Source organism: Erythrolamprus reginae, chromosome 4 (genome assembly GCF_031021105.1).
Source record: "Erythrolamprus reginae isolate rEryReg1 chromosome 4, rEryReg1.hap1, whole genome shotgun sequence".
In the NCBI taxonomy this organism is placed as follows: Eukaryota; Metazoa; Chordata; class Lepidosauria; order Squamata; family Dipsadidae; genus Erythrolamprus; species Erythrolamprus reginae.
The window spans coordinates 11863682-11882223 of NC_091953.1; the positions used below are offsets into that span (position 1 = coordinate 11863682).

At 43.5% G+C, this 18542-nt stretch overlaps 1 protein-coding gene across 3 annotated transcripts in view; it reads left to right on the forward strand.

Moving 5' to 3' along the window:
- The window catches only part of DEUP1 (deuterosome assembly protein 1), a 75131-nt gene extending 58165 nt beyond the window's left edge, over positions 1–16966 (forward strand). For all 3 annotated transcript variants that reach the window (XR_011559085.1, XM_070751651.1, XM_070751650.1), the window contains 2 exons: positions 9139–9415; positions 16571–16966. Coding sequence is in view for 2 of the 3 variants with exons in the window: in XM_070751651.1 (XP_070607752.1) it covers positions 9139–9415; positions 16571–16744 (451 nt within the window). In the remaining variant the exon portion in view is untranslated. The remainder of the gene's footprint in view (positions 1–9138; positions 9416–16570) is intronic.
- The last annotated feature ends 1576 nt before the right edge of the window (positions 16967–18542 follow it).

The window sequence follows — 18542 nt, forward strand, 5'->3', positions numbered from 1 at the left end:
CCCTGTTTATATACCTAGTGTTCTGTCAAGCTCTCTGGTAGAATCCTCCCAAAAATGCACAGATACAATTTCAGACACACACACGTTTGAAAATTCAAAACAATGTTCTTTATAATGAAAATTCACTTAAACCAAGCCCTCTTTCGGGATAGCAAAGAGCACTGGTCTCCAAACAAACTGGTAATTTGTACAAGTCCCTTATCAGTTCTGAGATACTTAGCTTGCAGCTGTGAGGCAATTCACAGTCCTTCTTCTTTCACAAAGTGAAACACACTTTGCTCTGGTTTAGTTTCAAAGCGGGGGGAAATCAGCACACAAAAGGTCAAAGTCAGTAAAGCAATCACAAAACACAATGATCAGATAATCCTCCTCAATGGCCAAACCCACAGGCTGCTATTTATAGCAGACTCACTAATTACCACAGCCCCACCCAACCACAGGTGGCCTCACTTTCTTTGATAATAATCTCTCAGTTGTTGCTGCCTATGCATCGCTCTCTGCCTGCGTGGCTGTATCATTAACTCTTGTTCTGAATCCAAGGAGGAGCTAGATAATTGATCTCCTTCTGAGCTGTCCGCCACACTCTCCTCCTCCCTGTCACTCATGTCTTCTTGGTCAGAGGAGCCTTCATCATCAGATTCCACCGGGGGCAAAACAGACCTGCAGCATGTGGCTGTCTCCCCCACATCCACAGTCCTTGGGGCAGGAGCTGGGCCAGAGCTAACCACAAGACCCAGTAGGCCTTAACATTTGTTTGATCATTTAAGTGACCATTTATTTATTTATTTATTTATTTATTTATTTATTTACTTACTTACTTACTTACTTACTTACTTACTTACTTACTTACTTACTTACTTACTTATTTATTTTGTCCAATACACAATGAGGATTTTAGTGGGTATATATCTATATACACATATAGTAAAATACATGATGAAGGTTATAGAGGAGATACTCATAGTAAAATATATTTAAGAAATAATAGAAAAGAAGATATAGTAATAGAACATATCAATGAAAGAATAGAAGAAGAGACATAGGAATAGAAGAAAGGAATAGGAGATATAGGAGAGACAATAGGACAGGGGACGGAAGGCACTCTAGTGCACTTGTACTCGCCCCTTACTGACCTCTTAGGAATCTGGATAGGTCAACCGTAGATAATCTAAGGGTAAAGTGTTGGGGGTTTGGGGATGACACTATAGAGTCCGGTAATGAGTTCCACGCTTCGACAACTGGGTTACTGAAGTCTTATTTTTTACAGTCAAGTTTGGAGCGGTTAATATTAAGTTTAAATCTGTTGTGTGCTCTTGTGTTGTTGTGGTTGAAGCTGAAGTAGTCGCCGACAGGCAGGACGTTGCAGCATATGATCTTGTGGGCAATACTTAGATCTTGTTTAAGGCGTCTTAGTTCTAGGCTTTCTAGGCCCAAGATTGAAAATCTAGTCTCATAGGGTATTCTATTTCGAGTGGAGGAGTGAAGGGCTTTTCTGGTGAAGTATCTTTGGATATTTTCAAGGGTGTTAATGTCTGAGATGCGATATGGGTTCCGAACGGATGAGCTGTATTTGACGATGGGTCTGGCAAAAGTTTTGTAAACTTATGACCAGTGAAGGGCTGCAAAATAATGTACTACCATACTGTGGGTATGGCTTATTTTGTGGGTGTGGCTTGCCAGCCATATGACCAGGTGGGAGTGGCTTGACGATCATGTGACCGTCATATAAAGGTCATATAACTGGCTTAAAGGTGGCCAACTTGATGTCTCTCAAATCAATGGTTTGGGTTAGGTTAGGGTGCCTCTCCTCATCTCAAAGAGATAAAATTTCCCTTATTATTACTGAACATCCAAAGTATACTATTTAATTGTATGTATATATGCCATATGTGTACTGTTGTGGTTGGCTCTGGCCCAGCTCCTGCCCCAAGGAATGTGGAGGTGGATGCAGGGGAAACATCAACCTGTCCTAGGCCTGTTTTATTGCCGACAGAGGCAGGTAGTGCAGTTTCCTCGGACGAAGAAGAAGGTGGGTGTGACTTGGAAGAGGGGGGCTTGGCACACAGCCCAGGAAGCCAATCTCCATTATCTTCGGTTGATTCAGATGAGGAAGTATTAGATCCACGCATGCGCAGAATTATGCATAGAAGAGACCAATTGAGTCTGCGGAGAGGGGTGGCATACAAATCTAAATAATAAATAAAATAACTAAATAAATAAATATTACAGGAGATAAGAGAGGCCACCTGTGTTTGGGTGGGGCTCCAGTAATTAGAGCTGCTGATATAAATAGCAGCGTGTTGGTTTGGCCGTTGTGGAAGATTATCTGATAGTTGTTCTTCAGGACTGTGCCTTGCTGTTTCCGGACTTTGTTTGTTGATTTTTCACAACTTTGAAACCAAAGCAGAGCAAAGTGTGTGTGTGTTTCACTTCGTGGAAGAAGAAGGGCTGTGACATTCCTTCACAGCTGCTAGCTAAGTACTTAAAGACTGATTGTACAGACTACCAGGTTGTTTTGGGACGAGAGCTCTTTGCAATACAAAAAGGATGCTTTGTTTCTTTTGAATTTTTGTGATTAAGAACATAGTTTTTGAACTTTCAAGCGTGTGTGTCTGAAATTTGTACCCTTGAATTTTTGGGAGACTCTTACCATAGAGCCAGGCAGAACAGTGTACATACATATTACACACAGGCACACAAAAATATACATTATCTACTATATAAAGTTTATGTACACGCACACACGCACAGCTCTTCTAAAATTATACACATTCAACCTCATTTACTGCAATAGGAAAAACATACCCAGAGCCCAGAAGGGGGGGAGAAAAAAAATCAAAATTTTTCTACCGGTTCTTCATACCTGAAGAGCCCATCACTGCTTATGACCTATCTGAAAATGAGATGCTCTCCCTCATATGACTGCATTTGGATATTTAACACCCCGTGCCGCCATGTTAATGGCCATTTGTAACATTCCACAGTCACATGACGCATTTTACAATGGTTTTGCTAAATACAGTGATACCTCGTCTTACAAACGCCTCGTCATACAAACTTTTCAAGATACAAACCCACATGGTTTAAGATTTTTTTGCCTCTTCTTACAAACTATTTTCACCTTACAAACTCACCGCTGCTGCTGGGATGCCCCGCCTCCAGACTTCCATTGCCAGGGAAGCACCCGTTTTTGGACTGCTGGGATTCCCCTGAGGCTCCCCTCCATGGGAAACCCCACCTCTGGACTTCCGTGGTTTTTTGATGCTGCAGGGGAATTCCAGCAGCACAAAAACGGGCGCTTCGCTGGCAACGGAAGTCCAGAGGTGTGGCTTCCCACTGAGGGGAGCCTCAGTGAAATTGCAGCATCACAAAAACATAGAGGTCCAGAGGTGGGATTCTGAGGACTTCGGTGTCTTGGTGATGCTGTGATTTCATTGATGCTCCCTTCGCTAGGAAACCCCACCTCCGGACTTCCGTTGCCAGCCACGCACTCATTTTTGCGATGCTGGGATTCCCCTGCAGCATCGCAAAAACACAGAAGTCCGGAGGTGGGGTTTCCCATGGAGGGGAGCCTCAGGGGAATCCCAGCAGCAGAAAAATGGGCGCTTCGGCTGCCAAAAGGGGTAAATTTTGGGCTTGCACGCATTAATCGCTTTTCCATTGATTCCTATGGGAAACATTGTTTCGTCTTACAAACTTTTCACCTTAAGAACCTCGTCCCGGAACCAATTAAGTTTGTAAGAAAAGGTATCACTGTATTGCCATTTCAAAGGAAGGAATGCAGGATTTAAAGTCTTTATTAGCCACCACAATGTCGCCTGTCTTCCCACATTCAGAAAGAAATCTCTATATTTCTCACTTTTATCTGAGTGCACTTAAATAGCTCCACTCAGTGGCAAATTGAATTACGGTATGTTCTTTCTGGATTCTTTCTTAAATCCTTCTAGGTGGAACAACTAACCCCTTCCTTTTTGTACCACTTATACCACACATCAGCTTGCTAAAGTTCCTGTCTCTGGCTTTTAGGAAATCTAGAGATGTGGAGTTGGTATTTATTTAGCTGTGATGGCTGCTGTTGCCATTTATTTATTTATTTATTTATTTATTAGAGTTGAAAGGGACCTTGCAGGTCATCAAGCCCAACCCCCTGCTTAAGCAGGAAATCCTACAGCACCCTAGCCAAATGACAGTCCAATCTCCTCTTGAAAATGTCCAAAGTTGGGGAGTTCACAACCTCCGCTGGCAGGCCGTTCCACTGGTTGATCGCTTTGACCGATTTGGCGCCATAGCTTAAGAAAAGGCTATTTGCCTTTTTTGGAAAATACAAATTTAAATGGCTGGAATACAGTTATGTATAAATCATGGAGTCCCAAATGTTCCCTGCCAACTCTGCAAATCTCTAGATGAGTTAAAGTTTTCAATATCTCTTTGCATTTGTTTGGTGGTCATCCAGAATTTTGCAGCTCATATTTGGCGCCAGTAAACCTTGAAATCCTGGAAATTAAGTGCATCTGTGATCTTGGCTTTCGTTTAGAGTTTTTGATTTAAAAAAAAATAAAATAAACAATCCATTATGGTTTTCCCTTTAAAAACTACTATTAAATTATCAAATATCAAAGAGAAGTGGGTGAACCAAACTATTATTGATAACTTATTTTAACTCCAGGGTATCATTTATTTTATGATAAATGTAAAAAAATGACTTTTTTCTATTTTAATTTGCTGTTCCGTTACCATGGCAATTATACCAAGCAAAAAATGGCAATGGATATGTTTGGGATAGCAAAAATAAAAACGTATGTGGCTTTGGGGAAGACGGGGGTAGATAATTGGCAATTTCCAGATGCCGTGCTAATGTGTTTCTGCTATTTATAGTCATTCTTCTTGATCATGTTTGTCCAGTGGACAGAAAAGAACAAAAATAAACCAATATAAGTAATTTTCCTTCTCTTATCTATATTACAGATATTTAAAATTTGAAACAGGTGCTTATCTTTTATGTGTCAGATTCCTTTTGGAATGTAGTGAAGCTTTGGAACAGGAGTGTCAAACTCAAAGTCCACATGCCAGATCCGGTCAGCAATGTGGTCAGATCTGACTCGTTAGGCCATCCTGGAAAATATAAGAACCAGCCCCAGTAATCGGTTTCATTTACATTTGCTCCTGGTTTGGAGATGTGTGCGCCCATGCGCAGATCAGGCAGGACAAGAAATTTAAGTTTAGTTTTATTGGATTTATATGCCGCCCCTCTCCGAGGACTCGGGGAGGCTTACAACATATAAAAAAGACAATATACATTGAAATCCGATTAATTAAAATTAAAAGTTAATCTAAAGACTAAAGAACCAATTAAAATACACATACAGTGATACCTCGTCTTACCAACCCTTAGTCATACAAACATTTCGAGATACAAACCCGGCGTTTAAGATTTTTTTGCCTCGTCTTCCAAACTATTTTCACCTTACAAACCCAAGCCGCCTCCACTGAGATGCCTTGCCTCCGGCCTTCTGTTGCCAGCGAAGCGCCCGTTTTTGCGCTGCTGGGACTCCCCTGAGGCTCCCCTCCCTGGGAAACACCATCTCCGGACTTCTGTGTTTTTGCAATGCTGCAGGGGATTTCCAGCAGCGCAAAAATGGGTGCTTCGCTGGCAACGGAAGTCTGGAGGTGGGGTTTCAAAGACTTCCGTGTTTTTGCGATGCTGCAATTTTGCTGAGGCTCCCCTCGCTGGGAAACCCTACCTCTGGACTTCCGTTGCCAGCACAGCATCCATTTTTGCACTGCTGGGATTCCCCTGCTGGGATTCCCCTGCAGCATCACAAAAACACGGAAGTCCGGAGGTGGGGTTTCCCATGGAGGAGAGCCTCAGGGGAATCCTAGCAGCGCAAAAATGGGTGCTTCGGCTGGCAAAAGGGGTGAGTTTGGGGCTTGCACGCATTAATCGCTTTTCCATTGATTCCTATGGGAAACATTGTTTCCTCTTACAAACCTTTCACCTTACAAACCTCGTCCCGGAACCAATTAAGTTCATAAGATGAGGTATCACTGTATATCCATTCGATCAACAAACCCACTATACATTCATTGGACAGGGGGCAGAATCTAATGACCCCAAGCTTGGTGGCATAGGTGCTACAGGTGGCACGTGGAGCCATATCTGCTGGCACATGAGCTGTTGCCCTAGCTCAGCTCCAAAGTGCATGTGGATGCAGGCCAGCTGATTTTTGGCTCGCACAGAGGCTCTGGGAGGGCGTTTTGAGGTTCCAAGGAAGCCTTTGTAGCCTGGTAAGGGCAAAACAGGACCCTACTGGGCCCACCAGAAGTTGGGAAACTGGCTGTTTCAAGCCTCCAGGGGGCCTCTGGGGAGTGGGGGAAGCTGTTTTTGCACTCCCCAGTCATTGAATTATGGGTGTGGGCACTTGTGCATATGCGATAGTGCACACACATGTTCGTGTGGCACCAGAGGGAAAAAAGGTTCGCCATCACTGCTTTAGACTCTTCCGAAAGGCGAGGAGGGAGGGGGCAGTACGATGGAAGCAATAGATGGAAGATCATTATTAATTCCATTTCTCTGCCGCCCTTCTCCCGAGACACAGGGCGGCTTACAACAAAGATAATATAAACATGTTCGAAATCTAAGTAAAATTACCATCTAAAAGTCCCCATAGTTAAAAGTTAAACAAACCGATTCATACATCATTCATCACACATTCATTCACTGGACGGGGCAAGATATTAAAATTTAAATGGCTCCAAGCCTACCGGCAGAGATGGGTCTTCAAAACTTTACGGGAGTTTTATCTCTTCACCAAGAATTTTCTCTTCACCAAGTGAGCGTAGTCAGTAATGCATGGAAGTCTGTAAAGCTCGTAGGGTTGTAAAATCTCTGGCAGGCCAACCATAGGACATCTGATGATGTGACGGGCTATCATGCGCGTCTGGATCGGTGGGCTGTGAGCAAGCCCCCCGGTCTAATCAAAACAACAGACTTATTATCTAAAGCAAAGTCTCGCCGAGAGGCATTCCTCTGGTTTCCCAGCTCCTACAATCCACAGGTGTAACTCCTAGAAGGGACCCCGAGGAGATCGCATCAAACTGATTCTCTTGGGCCTATCATTGCGTATTAATTTAATCAGTCTGTATTTCAGCCAACGTCTCAAAAGGAGCCCAAGGAGATGTGCATTGTTTCATTCATTGTCACAGTGCCAAGACTGATAGCAAAATGCAGTAGGACTCGGCTGTGATAAATAGAAACGATTTGCTTCAGATATTCATCATAGCTATGCTGGATATTTGGACAGTGTCCAAAGAGCCGGGGTGGCGCAGCAGGTAGAGTGCTGTACTGCAGGCCACTGAAGCTGGCTGTAGATCTGCAGGCCAGCGGTTTGAATCTCATCACCGGCTCAAGGTTGACTCAGCCTTCCATCCTTCCGAGGTGGGTCAAATGAGGACCCAGATTGTGGGGGCAATATGCTGGCTCTGTTAAAAAATGCTGTTGCTAACATGTTGTAAGCCGTCCTGAGTCTAAGGAGAAGGGCAGCATAAAAATCAAGGAAGGAAGGAAGGAAGGAAGGAAGGAAGGAAGGAAGGAAGGAAGGAAGGAAGGAAGGAAGGAAGGAAGGAAGGAGGAGGAAGAAGAAAGAAAGAAAGAAAGAAAAAAAGAAAGAAAGAAAGAAAGAAAGAAAGAAAGAAAGAAAGAAAGAAAGAAAGGACTGAGACCTCAAAGCTACGAAAAACCACTCCTGCAATATGATACGGATAGTCCTTGGCTTACGACCACAATTGAGCCCAAAATTCACATTGCTAAGTAACATTGCTGCATTTTTTGCCACGGTTGTTAACATTGCACTTTGTAAAGTGAATAACATTGCTGTTAAGTGGATCTGATTATCCTATTGACTTTAGCAATACCAATAGCACTTAGACTTACCGTATTTTTCGGAGTATAAGATGCACCTTCCCCCCCCCCCCCCAAAAGAGGGTGGAAATGTCAGCGTTGTACACTGAATGTTGTCATTTTTGCTGTCCTGAAGGGCCCCCCCCCCTCGCCTGGAGAGAACTGCTGGGGGATGGCAAAACTGCTCCTGTTTTTGCAAAAAATGGGCCGTTTTTTACCTGTTTTTTCACAAAAATTGGTAAAAGGTCTGGGGAACCTGCGGAGAGCTCCTGGGGACTGGGAAGAAGGCAAAAATGCCTCAATTTTTGTGAAAAATGGAAAAATTGCCTGTTTTTCATAAAAATGGGGGCAATTTTGCCATCCCTTAGGACCCAAGAGCTCCCAGACCCTTTGCCCACCCAATGTTTGCAAAAAAACAGGTGAAAACCAGCCCATTTTTCGCAAAAATAGGACTTTTCTTGCCTTCTAATTATTCCATCTAGCATGACTGCAGGAGGAATTCTGGGCGTTGAAGTCCACTAGTCTTAAAACTGTCATTTTCTGCACATGCACAGAAACCAAATCTCACTCCAATGTGTGCGCCCGTGCAATAAGTTGGGGAAACCCCCCCCCCCGGTTATAAATGTGAAAAACCAGTCACAACTCACTTTCCATGACATTGTAACTTTGAAGGACCACTAAATGAGTTTGTTGTAAGTCAAGGATTTCCTGTGTTTGATATGTTTTATATAAAATGAATATCTTAAGAGCGTAGACCATTTCCTGTTTGTTTGTCTGTTGCCACATGCCACATGGGGAAGAGCCTTCTCTGTGGCGGCCCCGGCCCTCTGGAACCAACTCCCCCCGGAGATTAGAACTGCCCCCACCCTCCCTGTCTTTTGCAAACTACTCAAGACTCACTTATGCTGCCAGGCATGGGGGAGTTAAGTATTCCTTCCCCCTAGGCCATTACAAGTTATACATGGTATGTTGGTGTGTATGTTTGGTTTTATAATACGGGTTTTTAGTTGTTTTATTAATTGGATTGTTACATGCTGTTTTTATCGTTGTTAGCCACTCCGAGTCTACGAAGAGGGGTGGCATACAAATCCAATAAATGAATGAATGAATGAATGAATGTTGCCTGGTGTTCCATAAAAGAAAACTAAATGGACAGTTTTGTACTGAATGTTTTACTTTTCAGTAACATTTTGAAGCTCCGACTGATCACCATAACCTTGTAAACATTTTTGCTCTTTCAGGCCTATGCAGAATTCAATCCAGTCTGCAATATGCGAACATTTGGAATGCTACCAAACTCATGTTCCTGGCTGGCACGGCCTACAGGATATGATTACTCTTGAAGGCAATGGGGCTTCACCTCCTGAAATGTCGAGCCGAGATCGTGAACCCGTAGCGGACGGCAGATCTCCATCCCCACTGGAGGTGCTCTCACCATTTTGCTCCACTTCCTTTCTTCAAAGGAATAAATCTGACATATTGCTGAACCAGGTCTACATTATGGAAGAAAGACAGATGGTAAATTGATTATTTTGATTCATAAGAGAGTGGTCAATATTCGTTCGGCAAGCCAAGGGATGAGAAAGAGTTTTCAGTGAGTGGGCACGACGTCAATTTTGTAAGAGTCTGTTGTGGGTCTTTCCCACAAAGTGACAGCTGTCCAGAACATTCATTCATTCATTCATTCATTCATTCATTCATTCATTCATTCATTCATTCACTCACTCACTCACTCACTCACTCACTCACTCACTCACTCACTTACTTAACTCGACTTCTATGCCACCCAATCCCAAAGGACTCAGGGCGGCTTACAATAAACAATATAAATACAATACAATAAAAAAGAAGTTGAATATAACATTTTAAACAATAAAACCCTCATTAAAAAACCCACGATAGAGCAGTCACAACAACATGCATACATACTGTACCATTCATACGATTTGGCCATGATAGTTGTTAGTTGTTAGCAAAACCAGGTCTTCATGGCCTTACAGAAGGCCAGTAGGGTGAGAGAGTATGGACATCGGGGGGGGGGAGTTGATTCCATAGAGCCGGGGAAGCAACAGAGAAGGCCCTCCCTCGTGGTCCCGTCATCTTGCATTGTTTAGTCGACAGGACCTGGAGGAGGCCAACTCTGGGTGCTCTTATTGGTCTCTGGGTTGTATGCGGCAAGAGATGGTCCCGTCAATAGTCTGGACCTGAGCCATTTGGGCTTCATAGGTAATAACCAACACCTTGAATTGTGCCCGGAGACTAATAGGAAGCCAATATGTATATTGACAAATGACAGTGATGTTAGACATCTCAGTCCTACTAGATCCATTTATCTACCCAATCAATTTGATGGCATTGTTCCCTCTTTCTTCTGCTTTCTAGGAAGGTTCACACACTTCCAAACCTAATACAGATGGTCTTCGACTTATGACTGTTGGCTTAGCAACCATTTGCTAGGACCATTGGCCCTGCCTAAGAACTTCTTATGACCCAGATTCGAAGTTCTGAGGGCCACAGTCATATGACTGCACTTCGGGCACTTGGTACCTGGGCCTCATATACAGTGTTCCCTCGATTTTCACGGGTTCGAACTTCGCGGAAAGTCTATACCACGGTTTTTCAAAAATATTAATTAAAAAATACTTTGCGGGTTTTCCCCCTATACCACGGTTTTTCCCACCCGATGACATCATATGTCATTGCCAAACTTTCGTCTGCCTTTAATAAATATTTTTTTTAATAAACTTTAATAAATAAACATGGTGAGTAATAATCTGAATGGTTGCTAAGGGAATGGAAAATTGCAATTTAGGGGTTTAAAGTGTTAAGGGAAGGCTTGTGATACTGTTCATAGCCAAAAATTGTGCATTTACTTCCGCATCTCTACTTCGCGGAATTTCAACTTTCGCGGGCAGTCTCGGAACGCATCCCCCGCGAAAAGCGAGGGAACACTGTATATCCATTTGCTGTGTCCTTTGGTCAGGCGACCATGATATAGGACAGTTTTGTCCCAAACTGGCATTTGCGTTCATTTTTTGGGCAAAACTGGGCCTACAGCAAGCCATTGCTTCAATTAACAACCACAGCGTTCACTTAACAACTTCCACACAAAAAAAGATTGCATAATCAGATTGCTCACAGCCTGTTTTACATGAGTTAGAACCATGATGGGGCAGGCTTTATTATGGTTGTATCTCGAGGATTATATGAATTTAGCTCACCTTTCCTATTTTGTAAGAGGTGTCCTATGGAATCTACTGTGTAGCATACCAGTTGCACATGCGTTTATTTAAAACCTTCAGGTCACATTTAGAGTAGTTTTAGATTTAGATTTAGACTTATTGGATTTATATGCCGCCCCTCTCCGTAGACTCGGGGTGGCTCACAACAATGGTAAAAAACAATACATAGTAACAAATCTAATATTTAGCAATCTAAATTACAGTTTTAGGTTAAAAAATCCAAAAGAAACCCCAATATATAAAAAACAAGCACATAGTCGAATCATACACAGAAACTACATGGGCAAGGGGGAGATGTTTCAATTCCCCCATGCCTGACGGCAGAGGTGGGTTTTAAGGAGTTTCCGAAAGGCAAGGAGGGTGGGGGCAATCCTAATCATTGGGGGGAGCTGGTTCCAGAGGGTCGGAGCCACCACAGAGAAGGCTCTTCCCCTGGGTCCCGCCAGACGACATTGTTTAGTCGACGGGACCCGGAGAAGGCCCACTCTGTGGGACCTAACCGGTCGCTGGGATTCGTGCAGCAGAAGGCGGTCCCGGAGATATTCTGGTCCGATGCCATGTAGGGCTTTATAGGTCATATCTCTGGGACCGCCTTCTGCCGCACGAATCCCAGCGACCAGTTAGGTCCCACAGAGTTGGCCTTCTCCAGGTCCCGTCAACTAAACAATGTCGTTTGGCGGGACCCAGGGGAAGAGCCTTCTCTGTGGTGGCCCTGACCCTTTGGAACCAACTCCCCCCCAGATATCAGAGTTGCCCCCACCCTCCTTGCCTTTTGTAAGCTCCTTAAAACCCCCCTCTGTCGTCAGGCATGGGGGAATTGAGACTTTCCCTCCCCCTAGGCTTATGAAATTTATGCATGGTATGTTAGTATGTATGATTGGTTTTTAAATTGGGGTTTTAAATTAACTTAAATATTAGATTTGTTTACATTGTATTATTATTGCTGTGAGCCGCCCCAAGTCTGCAGAGAGGGGCGGCATATAAATCTGATAGATAGATAGATAGATAGATAGATAGATAGATAGATAGATAGATAGATAGATAGATAGATAGATAGATAGATAGATAGATAACCAACCAACCAACCAACACTTTGAATTGTGACCGGAAACTGATCGGCAACCAGTGCAGACTGCAGAGTGTTGGAGTAACATGGGCATACTTAGAGAAGTTTTGGTCATTACACTATAAAAAACATGTAGCAACCAGGATGATTAGGGGACTGGAGGCTAAAACATATGAAGAACGGTTGCAGGAACTGGCCATGGCTAGTGTAGTGAAGAGAAGGACCAGGGAAGACATGATAGCAGTCTTCCAATATTTGAGGGGCTGCCACAGAGAGGAAGGGGTCAAGCTATTCTCCAAAGCAGCTCCAAAGGCCAGACAAGAAATAATGAGTGGAAACTGAACAAGGAGAGATTCAACCTCAAAAGGAGGATAAGTTTTCTGCCAGAACAATCAATCAATGGAACAGCCTGACTTCTGAAGTTGTGGGAGCGTCATAACTGAGAGCTTTCAAGAAGACATTGGACTGTCATCTGTCAGAAATGGGATGGTCTCCTGCGTGGGCAGGCTGTTGGACTAGATGACCTACAACAACAACAACAACAACAACAACAATAATAATAATTTATTAGATTTGTATGCTGCCCTTCTCCGAAGACTCGGGGCGGCTCACAACAATAACAAACAGTCTACAAGTCCAATATTTTTTTTAAAAAATGAAAACCCTTATAGTTAGTGTTGGGCGAACCAAACCTGCAATGTTCGGGTTCGTACCGAATGAGCGGTTTGGTATACCGAACCCAAATTTTTGCAAAAAGTTTGGGTTCGGGACAGCGCCAGGAAGCGCCGCCGCCCAGCTGTCACCTTCCGAAACAGCCGGGGAGCTGTCGGCCAGTCGGGAGGTGAAAAAAGAGATGGTGAATCCCACGGGGAGATTACAGGGTCAGAGCTTTGACGTCACTGAGACGTCCTTCCTGGCCGGCTGAAATGGGGACTCCAGGAAGGACGTCTCAGTGATGTCAAAGCTCCGCCCTGGGAATCCCCTTGTGGGATTCCCCACCTCCTTTTGCCCCTCCCGACCGGCCAACAGCTCCCCAAATGTTCTGGGAAGTGCCGCCGCCCAGCTGTCACCTTCAGAAACAGCCGGGGCGCTTCTCGGCGGTCTCCTGAATGCCGAACCTGGAAGTTCGGCAAAAGTTCAGGTTCGGGTTCGGGAGAGCGCTGGGAAGTGCCCCAGCTGTTTCGGAAGGTGGGCGCCAGCGCTTCCTGGCGCTTTCCCGAGCGTCGAACTCAAAAGTTTGGGTTCGGGTGCCAAACCCGAACTTTTTTTAAAATTCGTGTGCCGAACCCGAATTTCGTTGGGTTCGCCCAACACTACTTATAGTAAAATAATCACATAATCCATTCAAATCATACACAAACCAAGATAGTTGGGGGATATGTCAGTTTGCCCATGCCTGGCTACAAAGATGAGTTTTCAATAACTTACGAAAGGCGAGGAGGGTGGGGGCAATTCTAATCTCCGGGGGGAGTTGATTCCAGAGGCTGGGGCCGTCACAGAGAAGGCTCTTCCCCTGGGTCCCGCCAGACGACATTGTTTAGTCGACGGGAGCCGGAGAAGGCCAATTCTGTGGGACCTAATTGGCTGCTGGGATTTGTGCGACAGAAGGCCATCCCGAAGGTATTCTGGTCCTTCCAACTCTGTTAATCTGTTAAAAAAAAGTTTGGATTAGCCGGGAACTGGTTCACACCAAGGCAACTGTGTAATTGTGAACACATTCATGCTCAGAGACATCACATTGCCAGTCCCTGCTCTCAACAATCAAGAGTCAAATGGATAGTCAAAAGAAAATACAGTACTTAAATTTGCAATCAGCCTACATTTAAAGCCTTATGTAGATTTTTAAAAATTGCTTTTTTTAAAGAGGTATTTAAATGTGCTACTTTACCGCCTCTCTTATTGCAGATGTAGATGTTATGCATCCTTTTGACATTGTGGAACTCTCACACTTCTATTTCCTTTACTGGTTGGTGCAGTTCGCTCTGGGTGATTGGCGGTTGTGCGCACGCATCCAGCGCACACGAACGAGCTAGATTTGGCTTATGCGAATGAGCAGGAAGCGAAATCTCACGAGAGGATGTGCAGCCACGTGAGATTTTGGCAAATTTTTTTGCTTCCGCATATGCACAGAAGCAAAAATAGCTATAAATCGTCAAAATCTCACGTGGCCGCCTATCCTCTCGCGAGATTTCGCTTCCTGCGCATGTGCAGGAGCCAAATCTCACTCAAACATACACGCCCACCGGTTCCCTGGAACTGGGAGTGCCGCTACATTTTCACCACCGATACGCAGTGTGGCGCGTACCGGATAGCAATCCATTAGCGGTCACATGATCCCCTTTTGTGACCTTAATAACTGTGTTAACTAATATTTATTTATTTATTTGATTTTTATGCCGCCCTTCTCCTTAGACTCAGGGCGGCTTACAACATGTTAGCAATAGCACTTTTTGACAGAGCCAGCATATTGCCCCCACAATCCGGGTCCTCATTTTACCCACCTTGGAAGGATGGAAGGCTGAGTCAATCTTGAGTTAGTGATGAGATTTGAACCGCTGACCTGCCGATCTACAGTCAGCTTCAGTGGCCTGCAAGTACAGCATTCTACCTGCTGCACCACCCCGGCTCTTAACATAACAGCCACCCCTGATTCACTTAACAATGACAGCAAGAAAAGTGGTAAAACGGGGCACAACTCACTTGTAAGTTGGGTTTCACATAAATTTTGCATTCAATGATGGTCGTAAATCGAGGACCACCTGTATGGGATCTCATGATATCACTGTAGGGCAATGATGGTGAACCTTTCTTTCCTCAGGTGCCAAAAGTACACGCGTGCATGCTATTGCGAGTGCCCACATCCATAATTCAATGCCCCCCTGCACATACACAAGCTGAAAATTTATTTTATTTTATTTATTTATTCGACTTCTATGCCGCCTAAGCCCGAAGGACTCAGCTCGCTGGCGTGCATATGCGAACTGCCAGATTTATTTTTTGATTTGATTTGATTTGATTTGATTTGATTGATTTGATTTGTATGCCACCCCTCCGTAGATTTGGGGCGGCTAACAACAATAGTAAAAACAGCATATAACAAATCTAATATTTAAAATAACTAACAAAAAAGGGGCAATTAGGGCAACGGCTCACATGCCAGCAGATCGTATGCTGTAATGCCCTGCCTGTCGGCGACTACTTCAGCTTCAACCACAACAACACAAGAACACACAACAGATTTAAACTTAATATTAACCGTGACTGTAAAAAATATGACTTCAGTAACCGAGTTGTTGAAGCATGGAACTCATTACCGGGCTCCATAGTGTCATCCCCAAACCCCCAACACTTTACCTTTAGATTATCTACGATTGACCTATCCAGATTCCTAAGAGGTCAGTAAGGGGCGAGTACAAGTGCACTAGAGTGCCTTCCGTCCAGTGTTCCCTCTAATTATTTTTGGGGGTGGGCGGAAAAGTATAGTGTCTGAGCGGCAGTCCCTTCGGGACTGGGCGGCACAGAAATAATAAATAAATAAACAAACAAACAAACAAACATACATACAAATAAAAAACCCACCCTGTTTTGCCTCAGAGAATTTCAAAATAAAATACTGTACCGTGTGTCTATAACAGTGAGCTCATAATAGGGCAACTCTATCAATATCAAAATGCCACTTAAATAGTTGAGCTAGTTTCAAACTAGATTTTGATTTTCTTTCTCTCTTCCTTACTCCCATTCTTTTTCTTTCTCTTTTCCTTCCTCTCTTTTTTCTATCTGTTTCTCTCTCTTCCTCTCTCTCTCCTTCCCTCTCACTCTTTCCCGCTCGGCTTCTGGGCAGGTTTGGAAAACTCTGAGTTGATGATGATTTTTAAGTGAGCGATTGCTCACTGCTCAGCTTAGAGGGAACTATGCTTCCGTCCCCTGTCCTATTGCTCTCCTATATCTCCTATACCTTTCTTCTATTCCTATATCTCTTCTTCTATTCTTTCATTGATATGTTCTATTACTATACCTTCTTTTCTATTCTTTCTTAGATATATTTTACTATGAGTATCTCCTCTATAACCTTCATCATGTATTTTACTATGTGTATACCCACTAAAACCCGCATTGTGTATTGGACAAAATCAATCAATCAATCAATCAATAAAAAGATATGGCTCCGTGTGCCACCTTTTGCACGCGTGCCATACGTTCACCATCACTGCTATAAGGGGTTGTAGGGCCCAGCAAGATATCTGTAAAGGCTGCGTATCCATCATATTTAAAGCTTACTTTCAGCTGTACCCCTTGCGCTAATAAGAAAAGCGGCCTAATTATTCGTGTCTTCATTGTGTCAAATTTTTTTTGTGTGTCATTCAGCCTTCCCCAGAGACCTTGTTCCCGGCTGCTGCAGCAGAGCAATTCCTCCACGAGGAAGAGAGACGAGCCAAAGACTTTGAACTGATTTTAAACTCTCACATTGAAGAACTGCAAAAGCAGTCGGCGAACACCATAAAGCACCATGCCAGTCTCAAACAAACCTACCGCAGATGAAGCTTTAAAAAAAAAACATACAACCTTAAATTGTACAGATAATCCCTGCACCATACATCAGCTACCATTTAAAAAAAAAAAAAGCAACTTTAGCCAAAGATATTTTTTTGTAATGTGAGATTTTATATCGTTTTGCGGTGGAGTTCGTTTCAACGGTGAATTCGGAAGATTTTTGTATCAAGAGGTCTCAAAAGAAAATCTGGAAATTAAATGTGAATGCTATTTTTTTTTTCCATTTTTTTAGTGCGATCCCAAATTCTGTTTTCTTCTTCGAAATGCTGCATCGAAAAAAACGTTCTAGGAAACTGATTCAAAGTGGGTTTGCAAGGCTGGAAACAAAATTCACACTAATGTGGATTCTCTGCGTCTCATGCAAACAAAGAAACAGTTTAAAGTATTTCGGCTCTCGAGTAACAACGTGGATTTTGAACAGCCTCTCAGGATGCATAAATCTGGGTGACCACTAGAAGGTGGGGTTTAGCATCCCCTCATTGACTGCAATTTTGCAGCCCCAATATAGTCTTCCTTTAATTCAAATAATTATCCCTGGAAATATCTAACTAAATATAGGTAGTCCCCAACTTACGAGCAGGATTGAGCTCAAAATTTGTATTGCTAAGTGAGAAATTTGTTAAGTGAGTTTTGCTCCACTTTTCTTGCCGCTGTTAAGCGAATCACTTCAGTTGATAAGTTAGTAACCCGGTTAGTAAGTGAATCAGGCTTCCCCCATTGACTTTGCTTGGCAGAAAGTCACCCAAAAAATTGACACTGCAACCATCATAAATATGAGTCCATTGCCAAGCATCTGAATTTTGGTCCTGTGACCAGTGAAGGGCCGCTCGTCTTCGGCGTTGCCGGTGCACTCTCTGAGGCCGTTGTGGATGCGGGCACACCTGTCGACGTTAGATTTGGCTTCTGCACATTTACAGCAAGCGAAATCTTGCATGAGTTTGCAGGCGTGAACGAGACTACGGTGAGGTTTTGCTGATATTTTTGCTTCCGCACATGCGCATAAGCAAAAAAATTGGCGAAAATCGCCAACATCTCACTCACGCTCGCGTCCTCATGCAACATTTTGCTTGCTGCACATGCACAGAAGCCAAATCTCATTACACATTAAAACTTCTATGTACCATTTTCTTCTTCCTATAAAAGTAATTTTTAAAGCAATGGTCAGAAGTTTGAACCGGTTGCCAAGCATCGCAATTTTGATCACATGATTAGATGCTACAAAAGTCGTAACTGTGAAAAACATTCATAAGTTAGTTTTTCAGTGCTGTTGTAACTTTGAACGGTCACTAAATGTATCGTACATCTAGGACCATCTGTAATGATGATGATGATGATGGAAGAACCAACAGGATCCTGGCAAATACAGAAGGATATTCTTCGGAGAGGAGCAGCATATAAATCCAATAAATAAATATTCAAATGGTGATGTAGAATTTGGCTCATTCAAAACTGAAGAAGCTTCTTAGATAAGAAGTGAAACGTCTTCAAGGAAAAACAGAGCTGCCTCTTGAAAAAGCACCCTTGTGAGTGAGAGAGTGAATGAATGAATGAAGGATCCTCCCAGACACTCCAGAATATGGGATGCATACAATGAGATGGGAGGGATGAAAGCGGGCGGTCATGGGTCTTCCCAGATACATCCATGTCTCTCCAACACTCCGTGGACTGCATTGGTTGCCAATTGGTTTCCAGACACAATTCAAAGTGTTGGTGATGACCTATAAAGCCCTACATGGCATCGGACCATATTACTTATGGGATCGCCTTCTGCTGCATGAATCCCAGT